This window comes from Cynocephalus volans, chromosome 14 (genome assembly GCF_027409185.1).
Source record: "Cynocephalus volans isolate mCynVol1 chromosome 14, mCynVol1.pri, whole genome shotgun sequence".
NCBI classification, from domain to species: domain Eukaryota; kingdom Metazoa; phylum Chordata; class Mammalia; order Dermoptera; family Cynocephalidae; genus Cynocephalus; species Cynocephalus volans.
Window position 1 is genome coordinate 24523703 of NC_084473.1, and position 21655 is coordinate 24545357.

Genomic DNA, 21655 nt, shown 5'->3' on the forward strand with positions numbered 1-21655 from the left:
ACTTTATTTAAAAAGTTCAATCATAGTGTGTCTCATCTCAACAAATTTATTTATAACTTTTAATTTCTAAAATAACTTGAATTGTTATATCTCAGGGAATGTGTAAGGTTTAACTAATTAAATAACACTTTTCTGTCTTCTCAAACTTTTTTTTTTCTCTTTTGTTCCATTTCACTAACATTTAGAGTTATAATGTTAGTGTCAGATACATGAACTGATATTAAATTTTTAGGAAAGGGATTTTGAAATCCCACCAAACCCAAAGGGATAAATTACTTTATTGGGGAGAAACAAAGAACCTTCATCTGCAGCTATTTCCCTATGAAAAAGTAAACAAACTGGCACACATTTCTAAAACTGATACACTGGGTCTGTATAATACAGTCTTGCCTAAGCTAGCCTGCCTGTCCTGCCTATTTTCACTCTCCAGTATTGCTCTGTGCGCGCTAGCCACAAAGCTATCTTTCAGTCCTGCAAACTCCAACCTCAGGGCCTTTATTTAAAAATAAGAATATGCTAAAATACCCGCTAGGCACACACTCCATTCTTTTTACCCGGTTAATGCTTACACAGTCTGTTGTTTGGGCTTCAGGTCATTCTTTGCTTCTAGGTTTAACTTTACCTTCAATAGTTACATTTCAGTAGTTGAGTGACAGAATAGTCTTCCAGTCCCAGTTTGACCACTTATGTACTATGCACTGGATCATTTCTTTATGTCGCTGAGGCTTAGTTCCCTCACAAGATTGTTTTGAATAAGAACTCAGCTAATATACACGAAGCATTTATATGTATTAGTATTATTCTTTTGTAAATCTTACTGTAACCTTTCTCAGTTCTTTCTCAGTCAGAAAGGGTCTTTATTTCTCCTTTTACTTTTAACAGTTTAGCTAGTTTCTTTCAGTACATTAAAAATACTCAACTATCTTTTTTCAAAAGGAAAATTCGTAAAGTTTTATTACAAACAGCAGCAGCATTGAATATAATCAGATATTTTGTTTATTTTTACATATTTTTGGTGGCTGGCCAGTAAGGAGATGTTTATTTTTAAGTAAGGTTTTTATTTCCTTTATGAAGAAATTGTTCTACTGGTGCTGTGAAGAAAGCTAATTGTCAACTCTTTGTAGATAATACAAAGTCTTCTCTGGTTGCTTTCCGAGGATCCTGTGTTTGTATTCTGCAGTCTCTTTATGATTATGTCTAGGTGCAGAATTATTCTTATTTATCCATTTTGAGACTCATTGTGATGTTCTGATCTGAAAATTCATGACCTGAATAAATTTTGGAAATTTCTCAGCCATTAATTCTTCAAATGTTTTCTCACCCTAATTCTCTTTTCTTTTTTGGAATTCCAATTAGATGGTTCTCTATCCTACATGTCTGAAAACCTCGTTTCAGATTTTCTTTCTTTTTTTTTTTTCCACAGTGTTCTTGCAAAAATATATTTTTTAAATTTTTTTTTAAAATTTTATTTTGTCGATATACCTCGTTTCAGATTTTCTGTGTTGAATTTGGAAAATTTTCTCACATGTATTTTCCAGTCACTAATTCTCCATTCTGACATTTAACCCATCCACTGAGTTTTAAATTTCGATATCTTTTGTTCTTAAAATCTGTAAGTTCTAGGGAGCACTTCTCTGACTCTTTTAGATGGTGTTCCCCAGATTGAGGCTCATATTTGGCTCCCAATAAACTTTACAAAATTAAAAAATAATAAAAATAAAATCTGTAAGTTCTATTTGTTTTGTGTTCAACTCTGGTCTTTTGAGATAGTCTTTTCTTTTGTTATGGTTTTAATTCCTTCTTTTAGGTCTTTAGAAATTTTAAAAATAACTATTTTATAGTCAATAAAACCATGGTTTTATTGTCAATAAAACCATTTTATATGCACATTTGTCAGACATATTTTTCAAATATTTTCTTTCAGGTTGTGGTTTATTTATTTCTTAATAATATCTTTTTTTTTTTTAAATGACCGTTAAGGGGATCGCAACCCTTAGCTTGGTGTGGTCCGCACCACGCTCAGCCAGTGAGCGCACCGGCCATCCCTGCGTAGGATCTGAACCCGCGGCCTCGGCGCTACCAGCGCCACACTCTCCTGAGCGAGCCACGGGGCCGGCCCTTAATAATATCTTTCGATGAACAAAAGATTTTACATTTCATAAGTTCCAATTTAGCAATTTTAAAAATGGTTTGAGATTCCTGTAAACACTCTAAGAACTCTTCATTATTCTTCAGAGGAGAATGAAGATATTTTCCAATGCTTTCTTTTAGTAGCTTTATGGTTTTAGATTTCATGTTTAAGTTCATGATACATTTCAAACTGATTTCCTTGTATGGTGTAAGGTAGGGGTTGAGGGTTCCCCATACAGACATCTAGTTGTCCCAGCAACATTTGTTTAAAAGATTTTCCTTCCCTGATTGAATTGCTTTTTTGTCTTTGTTGAAAGTCATTTGATCTGACAGGTGAGTCTACTTTACGATGCTCTTTTCTTCTATTCTGTTCCCTTGATTTATTTATCCATCCATTTTTCAATATGTCACTTTCTTGATAAAGTCAGTCTTGACATCAAGCAGGGTTAAATCTGCCACCTTTGTTCTTCTTTTTCAAGACTGTTATGGTGATTTGAGGTCCTTTGGTTTTCCAAATAAATTTTTAAATCAGTTTTCCAATTTTTACAAAAAAAGCCTTTTAGGATTTTGATTGGCATTAAATCTACAGATCAATTTGGGGAAATTTGCCATCTTAACAATACTGAATCTTTCGATCCATAAATATGGCATACCTCTCCATTTATTTAGCTTTTCTCTAATTTCTCTTAGCAATCTTTTATAGTTTTCAGTCTTGAACATCTTTCATTAATATTTCATCTATCCATAAATATTTGATATTTTTTAATACTATGGTAAATGGTATTTTTTTTAAATTTCATTTTCTAATTGTTCATTGCTAATAGATATAAATACTGTTGATATAAATACTGTAGATATAAATACTTTGTCTTGTTCCCAATATTAGGGGAAAAATGTTCTAAAATCTAAGTCTTAAGTGTAATAATAGCTGTAGGCTTTTGTAGGTGCTCTTTATTAGGGTGAGGAAGTTTCCTTCTATTCCTAGTGTGTGGAGTTTTATCATAAATGAATGTTCTATTTTGTCAAATGCTTTTTCTGCATCTGTTGAAATGATCTTATAATTTTCTTCTTTAAACTGTTAATGTGGTGAATTACGTTGGCTCATTTTTATGTAGTAAATAAATTTGCATTCCTAGGATAAATCTCACTTGATCATGGAATATTATCCATTTTACATATTGTTGGATTCAATTTGCTAATATTTTGTTAAGGATTTTTACATCTATGTTCATGAGAGAATCGGGCCAGAAATTTTCTTTTCTTGTAATGCCTTTGTAGTATTTTGGGATCAGGTTACAGTGGTCTGATAAAATGACTTGGAAAGTGTTCCTTACTCCTCTATTTACTGAAAGTTTGCATTGGATTGATATTATTTCTTCCTTAAATATATGATAGTATTTAACAGTTAAGCCATTTGGACTTGGAATGTTTTTGGTGGATAGTCAATTATGAATTCTTTTTTCTTTTTAATGCAGGACCGTTTGATTTTCTATTTATTCTTGGGTCAGTTTTGTTAATTTGTATCTTTCAAAAAAATCTATTTCATCTAGGTTGTCAATTTATTGGCAAAAAGTTGTTCATAAAATTCTTTATCATCCTTTTAATGTCTATAGGATCTGTAGTGATGTTCCTTCTTTCATTTCTGATATTGGTAATTTGTGTTTTCTCTCCTTTTTTCTTGATCACTATTGCTAGAGGTTCATTAATTTTATTGATCTTTTTAAAGAACTAAATTCTAGATCTTTGATTTTTCTCTTCTAGATTCATTTTTCAAAGAAAGAGACCATTACAGGTAAAATTAAAAGCCCCTTCACTCTCCTCCCTAAATATATTCCCCTCCTTCTGTTCACCATTTCCCTCACATTTGTATATTAAAGTAATGCTAATATCTGATACTCTACTGGGATCCTCTGTTTACTTACCATGTTTCCTGCCTCTGCAGCCAGCCGGGCAGCATAGCGAGCTATAAGCCGGTGTTCTTCATCCAGTCGGCTAGGACTGTCCAGGACACTGCCAAGGAGATAAAAATTCAACAGGTGTCTATTAAACATCCCCTACTCTTGCTTCATTCTTAGAAAGAACAGATGAGAGAAAAACTTGTAAAAAAGAATTGTAACAAAAGAAATGGAGGCCTGGGTCATAGATATTAATGGTCTTCTGAGACATAAGGGGATTTACAGAAATGACGAGGCCTCATGTGTCATTCCTCTTTAGTAGCACATCCCTGAGGCTCCCCACCATCAGAGGAGCCCTTCCTTTTGAATGCAAGGGCTGAGAAAAGACAGGGCACCCACAAAGGATTTCTAAACAAATGTTTTAGAAAAAACTCATGACTTTTTAGACCTAGATGTGGAATTCAAAAGACCAACAGCGTCATGAAAAACAGAGGGCTAAGAAAAAGTATCCTTAACACTGGTTGAGCAAAAGTGGGGAACCCTGGCCAGGGCAGAACAAACATACCATAAAGTTGGAGAGGACTCCCTGGTATCAAACATTCCCTTTTAATGTCTCTTTCTCTTCTTTACGATGCTCATTCTACAACAATAGCCCCATCTTAGAGTGAATTAGCTTCATCCATTAATAAGAGTGTCAGCACTCTAAAAATTTTTTTTTTTTTTTTAAAGATGACCGGTAAGGGGATCTTAACCCTTGACTTGGTGTTGTCAGCACCACGCTCACCCAGTGAGCGAACCGGCCATCCGTATATGGGATCCGAACCCGGGGCCTTGGTGTTATTAGCACCGCACTCTCCCGAGTGAGCCACGGGCCGGCCCAGCACTCTAAAAATTTAAAGACACTCAGATGGGCTATCAGATGATAAGGCACCTGGATGAGAGGAGGGTTCTTGAGAAGTAGGTTAGCTCTGCATATATCTGATGCCGATATGGAACTTCTGACTGATTCTGAAGTGACTTCTTTAATACGTTATGTCAACTGCTATTTATCCACCTCAGGGCAGTCCTAGATTAATAAGGATTGTGGCTATAAAATTCTCTTTGTTTAAGACTGGCAGATACTTTAAGACAACAGTGATGATGATGATGCCGTGCTGCCTGGAGAAGACTACTGGGTCTTGCTCTATTTTGGCCCTAGGTTCTTGGAGTTTCCAAAAACTCTTGATCAGAATTTAGCAGTATGATAAGTAATATGTAAAAATTTAAAGACACAAATTCAATACTCACCAAATCTTGTTATAATTATTGAGGTGCATCTGTGAAGAGTGAGGCTAAATTAACAAAGATCTGTCTGAACTTTTCATGTATAGAATCAACTATATTTTTTCTAGAGTTTTTTTACCTTTCTAAGTTTCTATCTCTGTGGCTAATTCTTTAAGCTTAACTTACTTAGACTTTTCTCTAGGATGGATTTTTTTTTAAACGTGCTTTAAGTCTTCTTCCTATGACATTTGTCAACACTTTAATAATAATTTTAGATGTGCAAATATCAGTTTCCACAATGTATAATCATTCTCTCAAAAGATGATCTTGTAATAAGAACATGCTACCATCAGTTGGGTTTAATACTTTAGGGTCAAGGCCCCAAGGTCAGAGCCGAACTATAATATTTGTGCCTTAAAGGTTTTTGTCTAAAATAAGACAACTATCTTTAACTTTCAAATAAAAAAACGACAAAAATGAATGCTGAACAGTACAAGTATATGATATTATGGAGGGACTGGCAGCCTAGGAAGTGGGATCTAAAGTGGCTGACCTCCATCATTTGGCAAAGGATACAATAGGTTCCTCTGTGCAAAAGAGCTCCTTTTTTCTCTCTCATATTCCATCTCCCTAGGAAGGTTAATCCTATTTGTTATTTATACACAAGTGCTGATGATATGTCTGCTTTAATTGGGTAGGCTTTGTAGCCAGAAACTAGACTCTTGTATTGATGAGAGGTTTTAATATTACTGAAAATTATTTCAGGGCTATTAGAAAAGTTCCTTACTCTTCTGTTTGAGTTGACTTTTATTTTCAGAATTAGTTAGCGAGGAAATTTTTGACTTTAAGGAAATATGAGCCTCAGTTTCTTAGACTATACTCACTTATCATGTTCTCCCAGGGCTACTGGACACAATCCTTGCCCAGGGACCCTAGGTTCCTAAGCCATGAGATTTGAGGACCTTGGCTAAACCTAAACTTTCTTGGGCTGAAATGCCAGGTAACAGTCTCTGTCAAACATTCCATAAATGGAAACTTTCATTTACTCTGGACAATTACCCTTACTGATAATAAGTAATTTGTCCTGCCTAGGGTGAAACACCTTTATTCCTAGAGCCCAAGAGGCTGGGACAGAGTGCACAGAAGGGATGAGGAGACACTCTTTGTGATACTATGTACATTACCAGACCCTTCCTCTCCACCTATAGGATAAGCCTATTCAACATATTTGGGGGGTTGGAAAACCCTACAGTTTCTCTAAGGCTTTAGTGATAGGTAAATGCCCCCAAATAGTGATGCTGTTTAATCATACTATGAAAACTATGGGAAATGGTATGAAGTGTAATCTTAAAAATAGTTTTTTAAGTATATATTTGTTTCCCATTGATCATTTAATTTATTCTTCTGTTATCATGGGGAGTAGCAGTGAGGTCCGATGACCTTTCTAAAGAGCCTTGGCATGCTATGGGCAAAACTAAGATCAAAATTCAAGGCTCTATCCTCTGTTATGTGCACAGTTTATAAATTATGTTTTTTTCATCTAAGAATAAAAATTTTGAAGCAGGATATTACAAGTTGTTGTGTGACTACTCTTGTAGAAGGGTGGGACAGCTTTGGATTATTTAAACTTTACCTGTCATCCTCCTTGAAGAATGGTGGTGGGTGTGGGCATGGAGTGGGCAGGAGGCTTTGGGTCTGCCTGAATGTAATAGCACTCTGTTTGGTATTACCTATTTTAAAAAAGGGTTAACTTTGCTACAGTTAGCGGTTATCAAACATTTCTACATCCCAACCCACTGAGGAATCAATCACATTCCCATATTAACAGAGTCACTAACATAGTAGTTTTCAGGATAAGGGGTATGTAAAGCTATTATAATATATGTAATTATTATAATATGAGGAGGTATATAGAGTCTGGAAAAAGCAGCTCAGGTGACAATGATCCAATACCACTCTGGGAATCACTGGTTTAAAAAATCAACAATGACAGATTTCTGTTAATAGATAAAGGACAGTAAAGATGTTACAGAGTGATGGTATTGAAGCCCCCAGATGAAACAAAGTGAGATATCTGTGGGGTGATCAACCCTAAACTTTGAATGTCAATAGAAAGATTTCATTATTTAGGCAAGAATGAACAGGAAGAAGATGCATCAAATACCTCTGTGAAAGTCACATCTCTGCAATTGTAAATTTCTCAGAAGTTTATATACTCTAAGTATAATCTGAAGGAAGTAAGCCCCCCTCTAAAGGAGGATTTCTGACTCTATCTTTAGGTAAGTGAGCGCCTGGGCTTGGCAAGGCTTCCTTCTCTGTAGAAGCTAATGCTTTAGCAGTTATTTTAACTCTGCCAAACAGAGCTGGTAGCTGCTCAAGAAAAACCCCACACGCATAGCTTAGAGCTTTCTAACCCCACACGCATAGCTTAGAGCTTTCTCCAGCTGGCAGCCCCGGGTAGCAAAGCTCTCCCTCCCCCTGATCAGCCCCTGGTCCCGCCTGGGCTGCTCTCCCACTGACCGTGCAGAGCGCTGCAGACGGGCCACATAGGAGGCTATCAGCGCATGCTCATCGGCCAGGTGACTGGGTGCCTCCCGGCCATACTGTAACCTAGGAACGAGGGAGGCAAAGACAGCAAGTGCAACATAGACACACACAGAGGGAGAAATGAACACGGATTAAAATGGGCAAACTTCAAAGAAAAACGGAAAAAATAATAAATCATGATAAAGAAAACAATAAAAACCACAATGCATAATGGAACATGGCGTTAGAGCATCAAGAATCCATCACACAAATCCTTTGGAAAAAAGCAGTCCTTGAGGAGTGGTTTTGGCCATCTGCTACGATATAGTCCTTAGGAGGACTTCTTGAGGAGTCACCACAGGAACCTTGCCCGCCAGTTTTGTCCAGGTTCTGGGCTCTGTGATGGCTGTGGTTTTTAGGGAATGCCCTCCGGCAGGACTATTGAAGCAAAGTGGATCTATTTAATATTACTAAGGGAACCCCTAATGCTCTGGTTTTACAGCTTTTGTTTACATTTAATAATTTTCAGTGTTAGCTCATGCTACCAGTTAAATATGTTTCTTTCTATAAGGAAATAATGTCTTTAGCATCAGCTTATTATCTCCCATAAAACTGGTATTTGAACCAAACTCATCAGAATTTTATCCAATTGTAAGACAACACTGTATACATTCTGAGTGAGGCTCTGTCTTTGAGATATATGGAAGGTCTTTAAGCACATGGTCTTTTTTTTTTTTTTAACTTTCAACTATAGAAATGTTAAAATGCACAAAATAGACAGAGTAATCTAATGACTACCCCTGATATACCCATCACAAATATCAACATTTTGCCAATCTTGTTTAATCCATTCTTCCATCCCCCAATTTTTCTTCAGGGAAGGGTGGCAATTATTCCCCTGGCAATATCTGTTAGATAGTGAAAACATTTCACATAACCTCAACACCATTATCACACCTAAAAAAACTGACAAAAACATCTTAATTTCCAACCCATCTGAAAATTTCCTCAAATCTTAAAAAATGTCCTTTTACAGTTAAAATAAAGATCTAAACAAGGTCCACTTTGCATTTGGTTGATATGATTCTTTCAGGTTTCTATTTGATAGATACATTTCTGTTTTTGATCCATAACAGTTCCCCCTTTTCCCTGTTTCGCTCGTCATTTGTTTATGAAAAAATCAGGTTATCTTGTAGAATATCATACATCGGGATTTGACTGATTTCCTGTGGTGTCATTTAATTTGCTTCTCTATCCTCTGTGGTTATATCTACATGCTTGATTAAAGTTTTTGCTTTTACAGAGGCTCTGCAACTTGGGTTACATGCAGATAAACCCATTGTAAGTTGAAAATATTGTAAGTTGAAAATGCATTTACTACACCTAACCTACCAAATATCATAGCTTAACCTAGCCTACCTTAAATGTACTCAGAACACTTACATTAGACTACAGTTAGGCAAAATCATCTAACACAAAGCCTATTTTATAATAAAATATTGAATATCTCACATAATTTATTGAATACCATATTGAAAGTTAAAAAAGGAATGGTTGTATGGGTACTCAAAGTATGGTTTCTACTGAATACCTATGGCTTTTGCACCATCATAAACTCCAAAAGATCATTAAGTCAAACCGTCATATGTCAGGGACTGCCTATATTTTGTTTTTTAGAAGTGGCAAGAATCTGTTATAGGTAATTTCGTGAACTAATAAATCAAAAAGGAGGCACATAATAAAATGGAATGTAAATTTACAGCAGATTCAGATTTTATTGGTCAACATGTCTCCACTATAAAGTCCCCATCAACTTTTCGCCTAATGATTTTAGTATTTTCTAATATCAACTAATGGTTGATATTTCCCATTATTAACAAAATTCAGACTTGGAATCAACCATTATTCCAAGGATGCTTGGTTCCCTTTACTGCTAAAGAGTAGAGACCACAATCGGGTCACTAGGGTGTTCACTGTTCCTAGGTTGTCACTGCTTCTAGGTCTTTTCAGTGGATAAAGCTAGAAAATCTGTATATTTTAGAAGAAAAATAAATAAGTTCTTTCAGAGCTTTCATGGTGCCATTCCATCTTCTTCTGGCTTGCATTGTTCTAATAATAAATCATTGGTAATTCTTATCTTTGTTTCCTTGTATGTTACATGTCTTTTTTTCTCTAGATGCTTTCAATATGTTCTCTTTATCAGTGGTTTTCAGCAATTTGATTCTGATGTGCTTGATATCATCTTCTCTGTTTATCCTTCTTACACTTTGCTGGGCTTCTTGTATTTGTAGGTTTATAGTTCTTATCAAATTTGTAAAAATTTATTTGGAAATTTGGGAAAAACTATTTCCTTAAATATTTTTGCCCCTTCTGTTAGACTGCTTGACATCGTCCCACAGTTACTGAGGCTCTGTTCATTTTTCAGCCATTCTTCTCTCTGTGCTTCATTTTGGATAGTTTGTATTGCTATGTTTTTTCAGTTCAGTGAACTGTTCTTCTGCAATTTCTGTTCTACTGTTAAGTCCAGCTGTTGGGAAAATATAGGAAAATGGTCAGGGCCTCTCTGATGTTCAGAATCTTGTCAAGCATTTGATGTAAACAGGCACATGTGCCCAGGTGTTCCTTGGTGCTGCTGCTGCTGCTGCTGGAGGCTGCTGCTAGAGGCTGCTGCTGGAGTCTGCTGCTGCTAGTGCCCCCAGGACCCTCCACAAGGTCACTGCCACTCCCAGATCTACAAGCTGCCAGACCTGTAAGCTGCTGCTGCTGAGGAAGCTGAGGACGGAGCTCGTGTCATCTGCCAACAGCTCCCGGAATCTTTCCCAATTATTACCTAGCATGGACCTGCATGTGAAGGGTTTGTGACCCAGTCTGGACAATGGGCTTGAGGGGTCTGTGAGCTCCAGACCCAGCCCTCGCTCTACACCAGCAATTGAATTTTTTCATTTCAGGTATCATCCCTTCACTCTAGGAGTTCCATCTTTTTTATTTAAACATTTTTATTGAAGTAGAATATGTATGCAGAAAGTTCTAATTACATTTACATCTGGTTCTTTTATTTACTCCATTTCTCTCTTCATTATGTTAATCTTTTCTCCTTTATATTCTTGATTTTTATCATGACTATTTTAAAGTCCATGTCTGCTAATTGCATCATGCCTGCCATTTCTGGCTCTGTTTATACTGACTAAGTTTTGTCCTGGTTACAGGTCATACTTCCTGCTTCTTCCTATGTCTTCTAATTCTCTACTGGATAGTGGAAGTGGTGAATTTATGTTATTAAATATCTGAATCTTGTGCCTTCCTCTAAAGAATCTGGCAGTCAGTTAATTGACTTGTGGACCAGCTCAATCCTTTTGAGGCTTGCGTTTAAGCTTCATTAGCACAGATCTAGAGTAACCTTTACTTAGGGCCATTTTTACCTGCTCCTAAGGTGTGGCCTTTCTGGGGCCTTTACTGAATGTCCCAAGTGTTCAATGATGTCTCTCTACTCTGGTTGGTTGGAACTCAAATATCTGTGTGAGCTCAGATAGTTGTTGCACTTTCAGATCCCCAGGAGTTGTTCTTTCCCAGGTAGTTGTTCTTTGCCTGGTCTCATGAAGTCTTATTCTATGCAAATACAGCTTGATTTTCAGCCTCAAAGACTCAAAGGAACCTCAATGCACATTCATGGAGCTCTTTTTCTGCAGCTTCTTCCTTTCCGGTATTCTGCCTGGGAAATTCCAGCCTCCCCAAACTCCAACTTCTGTCTCCTTATCTCCTTATCTCAATACAGCCATGCTCTGCTTCTGTTCTGTACAGGAGTTTGGCAAATGCCTCCAGGCAGGAGCCTGAGCAATATCACAGATCTCCTCATTTGCTTCCCTTCCCTCAGGAGTCAGTCCTTCACAACTTATTGTCTAATTTCTGAAAATAGTTGTTTCTTGTATTCAAGCCAGTTTTCTAGTAGTTTGTAGTGAGAAATCTACTCTGATTCCAGTTACTTCACCATGACCAGAGTGGAAGTTCTCTCTGTAGAAGCTCATTTTTATCATACTTTTGTAAAGTATTGGTCCACCTCCAACTCTAAATTTAAAAAAAACTGCTTTTTTACATCAGAGAGATTGAGAAGTACTTCTACATAACCTTGTAGGCCTTATAAACAGTTTAGCTTTTACTCTGATATAAGAAGCTACTGGAGGGTTTTGCAAAGAGTTGAGATATGATATGATTTATAATTTACTGGGATCATTTGATCTATGGGAAGTAAACTACCAGAGAGCAAGGGGAAGAACCAGCCAATGAGAAGACCATTACAACATTCCAGATGAGAGACCAGGAAGGGTGGCCAGGAAAACCCTCACAGTAACAGCAGTAGAAGTGGTAAGAAGTAGCAGGATCTTGGACGGATTTTGATGATGTTTTTGGATAGAGCTGATCTAATAATTGAACAGTTTAGATGGGTACAAGAGAATGACAGGAATCAAGGGTTTTGACTGAGCAACTAGGACAATGGGATTGCCATTAACTGAGAGGAGGAAGACTCTAGGAGAAGAAGCAGGCTTGGTAGGGGAAGATAGAGAACTCGGTTTGGAACATACTAATTGTGAGTATGTATTAAACATCCAGGTGACTGATTAGGAGGTGGATATATGAGGTTAGAGCTCAGGGGAAAGGTCTAGGCCAGAAAAATAAGTCTGGAAGTCACCAGTGTGCAGATGGTTTTAAAAGCTATGAGTCTGGATGGGATCGCCTGCGGTGAATGAGTGAAGACAGAAAAAAGAAGTGGTCACTGTAGTATTCTACCATTTAGAGTTCAAAGAGGTGTGGAAAAAATAGCAAAGGAGGCCAAGAAGGAATAGGAGGAAAGCTAGGAGAGCACAGTATCTGGAGGCCAAGTGCAGAAAAGTGTTTCAAGTAGAAGGGAGAGATCATTTATTGTTAGAGTAAGCAGGACTGAAGCCATGTTGGGACCTAAAATCTCCTAGGCTGTAGGAAATTTTAAACATACAGTTTTTTGTAACAATGAATATGCCAATAAAAAAATTAGTAAAAAATAAATAAATAAAAATAAAAAGACAGTTTTTTTCCTTTGAGTTCCCTCTTTTCCCATGATTACTTGATATTCTGAACGTTGGTTATGAGGCAAAATGACATTATTTACATAAATGTAAAGCTGCCTTCCAGATAGCCTGGAGCTGCAAACTTCCCATGAGGCACATACTATCCTGAGAAACCAAGAAAGACACCAATAAAGCTATGATGATTCTACCCCAAAGCAAATCAAAATCCTTCAGTACCCTAAGATAATGTCAAGGATGAGAACAGAAGCCAGACAAAAGCCTTGGTGAGAATTTGTACCTGGTCCCTTACATGTCCCCCTCACTCCTGCTTTTCACTTCCCACTTTTCATTCTCTCAATCCCCTCTTTAAAAACGCCTCTGTAAATCTGAGTCTTTGAGATGGTTTTAATCTGGTCATTCTCCTTGAGGATTACTTGGGAGACAGTTTTACTCTGGCCATTCTCCTTGAGGTTTACCAGGGAGATGGGTTAGCTTACCATCTCCCTTAGGTTACCAGTATTCCTGAATAAAGCCGACTTCCTATTTCATAAACAATTTGACTTTTGAGTTGTTTGTTTCTGTTTTGGCGGCAGACAGCTGGACTTGGGTTCAGCAACATTATGTCCAATGCCACTGATAGATCAAGTAAGATAAGAGAAGTCAAGTAAGATACGGAGAACTGACCACTAGATTTAGTGCTGTGAAAGTCATTGGTTTCCTTGACAGAAATAGTTTTGGCAGAGTAATGGCAGGTGAAAGTCTGGGGTGTGTTCCAAAGGGAATGGCAGAAGAGAAACTGAAGACACTTACTAGAGATCATTCTTTCAGGAAGTTTATCTGAAATGGGAAGGACAGATATGCAGGGGTTGTTGGAGGGTGGAAACAGGCCAAGAGAAAAAAAAATTTAGTTGATCTAGTTGAGATGGGGGTAAAGAGATAGTATACAATGCAACAGCCCACTAAACTCTATTTTAGGTTTCTAGGAAGACTGCTATAAAGAACTAATGCTGTTTGCCAGATAATCAGGTATCTAGACCAAAATGAAAAGCATCACCAGTGGATGCTTGTAGTAGATAAGGAAGTATCCATGAATTATTGGATAATTTTGTTTGGGGTGTGAGGTATTATGTTGTTTCACTCACATTCCAAGTTGTACCTGTTCTCCTAGATTTATTTTTTTAATTTAAACTCTTTCCTTTTTGATGAAATATATACATACATAATGTGTTGCATATATAACCCCCAATTTACAAATAGGTTTTGTTTTAGAAAACTGTTTTTCTAAAGCAAAATCAATAGTTTATAATTCAGAATATATTTTCCCATAAAAATAATTGTTCCATTTCTAAGCTGTCGAATGTCAATTCAATCCATAAAAGTAGGTGATTTGCATGTGTAAATATGCAATAGTTCCAATAGCACTTCTGATGGAAATTGGGTGTTTGCAACAGTGTACAGAGCACCTACTAGGGGTCAGGCACTGTGCCAGGGAGGAGGACATGGCTGCTGCTCTCTGGGTGCTAACAGTCTAACAGGAAAACAGATGACCACACACATAAATGTAACATTGCAAATGTAATAGGTGTTATGATGAGAGGAACACTATCTTCCTCTGAAAGGACATAATGGGATTTCATACAATCAGAAAGATCAGCAAAAGCAGAACTCAGCAGAATGAACCACAGAGTCGAAAGGAAGAGGGATAACGCATGAACACACTTTTCTCAAAGCCATTCTGAACAGCATTCCTTCCCTCAGGACATTCCTCAGCTCTAAACCGATGACAATGATGACCAGAGCTGGGGACCAAGGGTCCTGAGGGGACTGGTAGGATCTAACGCAGCATTTCTAAAAATATGTTTCCCAAGACTACCTCATTCAGAACTCCCAGGCTTCTATTGGGTCAAACTATCTGGGACAGAGGCCTGGGAATAGGCATTTGAAACAAGTTTGTGGGTGCTCTAGATGCACACTAAAGTGTGAGACTGCTCTCTGAGAATCTGGGTGATAATGTTGCATGCTTTCAGCAGAATCTCTAGTGATGGCAGGCAAGAGTTTAGAGGCACACCTGTGGGGATAGGAAGCAAGGAGAAGGGACTTGAGTAGGGGAAGTAGTGATAAGGATAAGCAATGGTGGGACAAGGTCAGAGGCAGAACAAACATGCTTGAGGCTGAGTGTGGAGTGGCAGTTGGCCATCACTGGTAACTAACTGCATTATTTATCAAGGAGCCATACTTGGGTTTTAATCAAACTCTGATACTTAATAGCTGTGTAAACTTGGACAATGACCTCTGTATGTCTTAGTTCCCTCATCTGTAAACAAGAATAATAATATAAAATCTACCTCATGTAATGTTTATTTTACAGAGTGTTGGAAGGATTAAATAAAATAATATCCATTAAGCATCTGGCACATATACTGTAGCAGTCGTTATTAACAAGGTACTTGTGACCTATCAGATACTTTGATATATGTTCTCTTGTTTATTCTCAGAATAATCTTACAAGAAAGGTATTACCATAACCCTAAAAATTTTGCATCTCCAGTCCTGACCTCTTTTGGGGGCTCCAGAATCATGTATTTGATGATCTAGTCAACATCTCCTCTTGGATGCCTAACTGGGCATCTCAAACTTAATATGTTCAAAATAGAACTCTTGATTCTCCCCACTCCACTTCCTCACCTGCTATTACCCAGACTGATCAGTTTAAATAAATAGCATCATTATTCACCCAGCCATCAAACCAACAATGGAGGAGTCTTCTTAATTCCTCTCTTTTCCTCATACCCACATCTACCCCACTAGCAAGTCCTGCTGGCTCCACTTCACCATCTCCACTGCTGCCACCACTTCCCATCGGAAACTTCTCACTAAGTCTCAGACTACTCCAACAGCCCTTTTACTGGTCTCCTTTCTTCCACTTTTATCCTCTAGAGTTGATTCTCCACACTGCAGTGAGTGATCTTTTAGTAATAAATCAGTTTTGGGGTGATGAAAATGTTCTAAAATTGCAATGATGGTTAAACAACTCTGTGCATATACTAAAAACGACTGAATTGTACACTTTGACTGGATGAATTGTATAGTGTATAGATTATATCTCAATAAATTTCTTTAAAAAATAAATCAAGCATCCTGACCAATAATTCTGAAATTGCCATACATGCTACAAATAAATAGCATAAGTACAAACAAAAAGGACAGAGCAAATAAGTAAATGGATAGTGGATGACAGGAATCAGGTTTCTCACCACTGGAGAGGGAAGTTACAGCAGCCAAGAGGGAAAGGTCTAGAGAGTACTGGATTACAGTCAGATACTTCAGTACAACTCATGTGTAGTCTAATGTAGATACAGCTGGATAGAGAAATTATCATAAACATGTGTAGACAGATATTGATTTCCAGTACCATTCTCCAATCTAAGGAACCAGGGATCCTTGGAGAAATGCCTCCTGTAGGGCTGGGGCAGGGAATATATAAGATGAACCTGGAGCACGTTGTAGTGCCAGAAAGTAAGGAAGGTGTGCAAAAAACAAAATAAAGAAGGTATGTCAAAGGGGCACAGGATGTAACCTAAAAGAGCTCCCATAGCTAGAGATGGAACAATCTGAGAAACAAAATAAATAATGTAGTACTTGATCATAATCCGAAGTAGAAAACAAATGTCCATGAGTCCATACGGATATAAATAAATGACTGAATAAATAGACAAATAGGAGTACACAGAGGAGGACGATACTTCCCTTTCTAGGGGGTAGAGCTTAATCCCTGCCCTAACCCCCACCCTTGAGTGTGGACCCTGCTTAGTGACTTGCTTCCAAAGAATAGAGTAGGAAGAGTGGAGAAGCCTCGTAAACACTACCTTAGGCAGGTGACCAAGGTCAACATCATCAGCATAAGTCATGTTAACAGCACGTACCCCTATGATGTGATGAGAAGGGCACTTTACCGCCGTGGTACTCTTCCTCAATCATACTCCAGTCACGAGAAAACCATGAACACTCTACAAAATATCTCACAAGGACTCCTCAAAACTGTCAAGGTCGGGCTGGCCGGTTAGCTCTGTTGGTTAGAGCATGGTGCTGATAACACCAAGGTCCAGAGTTTGATCTCTGTACCAGCCAGCCACTAAAATCAAAAAAAAATCCCTGAAAATAAAAAATACCTGTCAATGTCATAAGAAAAGACTAAGAAACTGTCAAAGACCAGATGAGACCAAGGAGACATGATGACTAAATGAGATGTGGTGTCCTGGAACAGAAAAAGGACATTAATAGACAAACTAGTAAAATACGAATAAAGTCTGGAATTTAGTTGATAGTAATGTACTGATGTTGATTTCTTAGTTGTAACAAATGTACCAGTGCAACATAAGATGTCAATATTAGAGGAAACAGAGAGGGGTATATGGGAACTCTATTGTACTATCTTTGCAACTTTTCTTTAAATCTAAAACTACTCTAAACCAAAGTTTATTGAAAAATACTTTTAAAAAATCGGATCCTATCCTCCCACATGATTTGGCCCTAATTACTTTTCCCAGCTAGATTCCTGGTGCTTGCCCTTCTGCTCACTGTGCTTCAGCCACACTGACCTTTCTGCTATTCCAAGAAAACAGCAAGTTCATTACCACCATGGGACCTTTATACTTCCTATTCCCTTAGCCTGGAACATTCTTCCCTCAGATTCTGGCACAGCTCTCTTTTTCCTCACATCATTCAGGCTCCTGATTAAATGTCACCTCTTCAGAGAGTCCTTCCCTGATCATCCAGTCTACAAGCTAAAACTCTCTATTTTTCTGCATAGCATTTATCATTATCTTTCATTATATTACAAAACTTTTTTTTTCCGTCTTCTCCACTAAATGGAGGCTGCATGAAAGTAGGGACTTATCTTTACACAGCTAAATCACCACCTCCTCATAGTGCCTGGCACTTATTAGGCGCTCAGCAAATATTTGCTGATTACTGAATTACTTCTAAAGATGAAGTCATTAATTACTTCTAAAGAAGTATTTAAGTGTAAAGAGTTCAGCCAACAGGGAGGTGACAGAGCTGGACCCTGTATCCAGCCAGGCTGATCTGCTTCAGAGCTCGTGTTGTTCCCATTGCACCGGGTTTTCTTCTCCCAAAGCGAAATGGAGTGGACAACAGTGAAGGACAGGAGGAAACAGCATGTATCAGCAGCTGAGAGGGCAGGGGGCTCCTGAAGCTGAGTCATTCAGACCCAAGCACTCAAGCCCTTGGCTGAGGCAGCTGCGAGTACATGAGCACAGTTAGTACTCTATGGCTATAACCGGGGAGCTGACCTACACTTGGGAAACAGACAATGTGGGGCACAAGTTTAGACTGAATCCTCTTTTGTGACCTTGAATTGACAGGTAGAGCTGAGTGAGATTTTCTCATGGTATCTCAATTTCTTCATCTGTAACGTAAGTGAAAATACAGAATTTGAGGATTATTACAAAGTGTTGTTATAATAGAATTTAAGATAATAATTTGTTTTCCAAATCCTTTATTTCTCTTCAAACAATGACAGTAATTCTGACAACCACTATTGAAACGATCTCTAATGCACTAGTTGAGCCTGGTACAACCATTATTTACTAATATTATCTTCCTTGGTGGAGGTAGTCCTCCCAATTATTAATCACCAGCTGCTCTCTGAATAAGAGTATATGTTATATTCTTAAATATCCTGACAACTCAAACAGTCAGCCACATTGATCTTAACCAAGCCCTTGAGCATTTTGAAGTGAGATAATAGAGATTCATCTCCACATCTGATATTCCAAATTTCAGAGGGGCCAAAATTTGTATCTTTGATTATTGCTACTGTTACTTCAGTAATCAGAAACACTATTAATGAAATAGATGTAAAGGCCTACTAAACCTGCTGTAATCATATTTCATCATCTTTCTATGTTGAGTCCAATAATGAACCACACAATGCTGATTTCTAAAGTACCTTTTATTGGCTCTGAAATTCTATGATTCTAAGTAATAAGAACAGTCTGTCTTTAGAGCTACATTCCTTCTTTTTAACATCTTTTTTCTAAATCCAAGAAGTGAAATGCTCATTTTTCTCAAAGGGCCAGAAAGTAAATATTTTAGGCTTTGCAGGCCACAGAAGTTCTGTTTCAACTATTCAATCTGCCACTGTAGGGAATGCAGCCATGACAATATGTAAACAAATGGACACAGATATGTTCCAATAAAACTTCATTTACAAAAACAGGCTGCTACCCGTAGGCTGTAGTTTGCCAACCCCTGCCCTAGTGTATACCATGTGGTGTGTGGGAATTGCTCTGAGGCCAGGTATATACCTGTACACCATGTCGATATCTGACAGGAATTCAGGAGTCTTTGTCTTATATTTCCAAATTTAGGTCAATGTTGGGAACTAAAGCAGCCTAGAGCCACATCAGTAAATCTACTTTGATTCCAAATCCACTCTAGAACACTTCTATGCCTCAGATGAGTTTTACGTTGCCCTAGGGAATTCACTGCATGATAGCTGCACACTTCCAAGTTGACATAACAATCCAGGAAGAGCAGCTCTGGCACTTACCCACCTTTCTTCCTAATAAATATTCTAGCCCAGGATCAATTCCAGCGTGTTCCTAGTCTACCAGAAACATTCCAAGCTGCAATATGCTATTTTGGATTGTCCCTGCCGACTTCTTGTCACAGTAGCCACATGGATCTCAGCTGCTCCTCAGCTGGGTCTAAATGTGAAGGTAATGTGGTAACATCTTGTGGATGAGAGCTTGCAAAATGACTGAGGACCAAAGCACAAGAACAGGAATACAAAAGGAACCACAGCAAGTAACTGAAGTCTGACCGGAGGTCAAAATGAAGTTAAAAAGCCAAATTTAAGAAATAAAACTGGAGTATCAAGCTGACTCAGGGATCAAAAGCAACACAAGGTGGGTACTAGATATGAATGCTGCCTCACTGCTTGCAACACTTGGAAATCTGCTTTGGAATAACATTCTTGCCTTGCCTTCTGTCTTTGGAGGTCACGAAAGTGTTTTTTCTGTTTTTGGTCAATGACAGGATCCCTAACGTGGTTATTTTAGGAAACAGGTATAGCTCTAAAGGGTTTACCTATGAGGTCAGAAAACAGGATAATGAATCATCCTTTAAGAGTCAACTACAAATATATCAAGTTCAATGTAGGCACAGTTGGAATTTTGGTTGGAAGGCAAACTGAATTGCCTGGCACAGAACAGGCATATAATAAATATTTAGATGTACGGAATTTTCAGTATATTTATCAAGTGTCTCCTATGTGCCAGATACTGTAGAAGGCGCTGAAACTACAGTGATAAACAAATGTGGCTCCATCGTTGTGAAGTACAGTCTTGAGAGGAGTACTGACATTAATCAGGTATTTATAAGTATGGGGAATGTTATAGAACAGTATCATAAAAAGAGGATTTAGTCTAGTCTAGGAGGTCAGAAAAGTCCTCCTTCAGAAAGTGACATTTAAGTTAAAATATGGGTGATGAATAGGTGTTATCTGGGTAAAGATGTGGATGAAAGGGTTCCTGGCAAAGGGAATAGTATGTGCAAAAGCCCAGCCGAGAGAACTGACAATATATTCTACATACTGCAAGAATTCCTGTGGGGCTGAAGCTTCAAGAGTAAGGGAGACAGGCAGGGCATGTGCAAAGCCTGACAAGCCATAGGAAAGAAATGGCTTTTCTTGTAGGGACAGTACAGTGCTCCTGAGTTTGAAGCAGGGGACTGTCAAGCTCAGATATGTGCTTTTCAAAGATGACTATCTGCAGTGTTAAAAGGCAGACTAGAGTTTGGCAAAAAAGAAGGCAAGAAACTCAGCAAGGAAGCCACGCAGTGATCCAAGTGAGAGCTGATTCTTTGGCTTGCATTAGAGTGTGGAAAGAAGAGGCTGGATCTGAGAGGTATGAAGAAAAAAATCAATAGTGACTTCTTGAATTGTATACATTTATCAAAACGCATCAAATTGTACACTTAATTGGTGAATTTTATTGTATAAATTATAACTCAAGAAAGCTGAAAAAAAAAAGTGATTTAGTGACTGGTTAGCTAGGGTGGGGGTGAAGGAGAAAGAGAAGACGGAGCCAGAAAGATTCCCAAGTTTCTGGCTTCAGCAAGAGTTGACGGTGCTGGAATGCCAGGTTGACATCAAGGTGTCCGTGAAACATCTAAGTGGAAGTGTCGGGTAGGGAGTTGGATAAATGATTCTGCAACTCAGGAGATTGATTTGGATTGGAGATTAGATGTGGGATCACTAAAATGGGTGTGTAGGGAAGAAGGCCTAAGATACAGCCCTGCAGAACAGTGGCATAGAAGGGATGGGCAGAGCTGGAGGAGTTCATAACAAAGAACGAGGAAGGAAGGCGAGGAGAGAAGGGACCGAACATTAGCTACACACTGCAACTTAGGGCATACCAAAAAGCTTAGTCACTTTCACTCTAGAATTCGATCTAGTCGCTGTTGTTTTCCTTCTTCTTCTGCTAAAATGTAAGACTAGGAGGTGACCATTGTCACCTTTCACATAGACTGGCCTCCAAACTTCAAACAGACAAAACACCTCAAGGAAGATCCACACGGAAGCCCTATCAGAAATGCTATATGAGAAACTCAGGCAGCATTTCGGTGTCTTCCACGACAAATGTGTAAATCCAGCTGATTCCAACAGCAAATTATAAGACGATTCTCTGACTCTGGGAAGTCCTGAGGTTCGGGAAAATGTCAGTAGTTCTGTCACAGTGGGAGAAATTTGTGGTGGGACCCACCAAAGAAGCAAGA

General features: G+C 38.2%; 1 protein-coding gene across 20 annotated transcripts in view; it reads right to left on the bottom strand.

Annotated features, from left to right (window-relative positions):
• The window catches only part of DTNB (dystrobrevin beta), a 291517-nt gene that overhangs the window by 60375 nt on the left and 209487 nt on the right, over positions 1 to 21655 (bottom strand). For 13 of the 20 annotated variants that reach the window (XR_010021624.1, XM_063077635.1, XM_063077630.1 and 10 more), the window contains exons 11-12: positions 7809 to 7898; positions 4053 to 4140 (exon numbers count right to left, since the gene is read on the bottom strand). Coding sequence is in view for 19 of the 20 variants with exons in the window: in XM_063077635.1 (XP_062933705.1) it covers positions 4053 to 4140; positions 7809 to 7898 (178 nt within the window). In the remaining variant the exon portion in view is untranslated. Of the gene's footprint in view, positions 1 to 4052; positions 4141 to 7808; positions 7899 to 10283; positions 10342 to 21655 lie in introns of those variants that run through there. The other 7 variants (XM_063077632.1, XM_063077628.1, XM_063077631.1 and 4 more) reach the window with 2 other exon arrangements.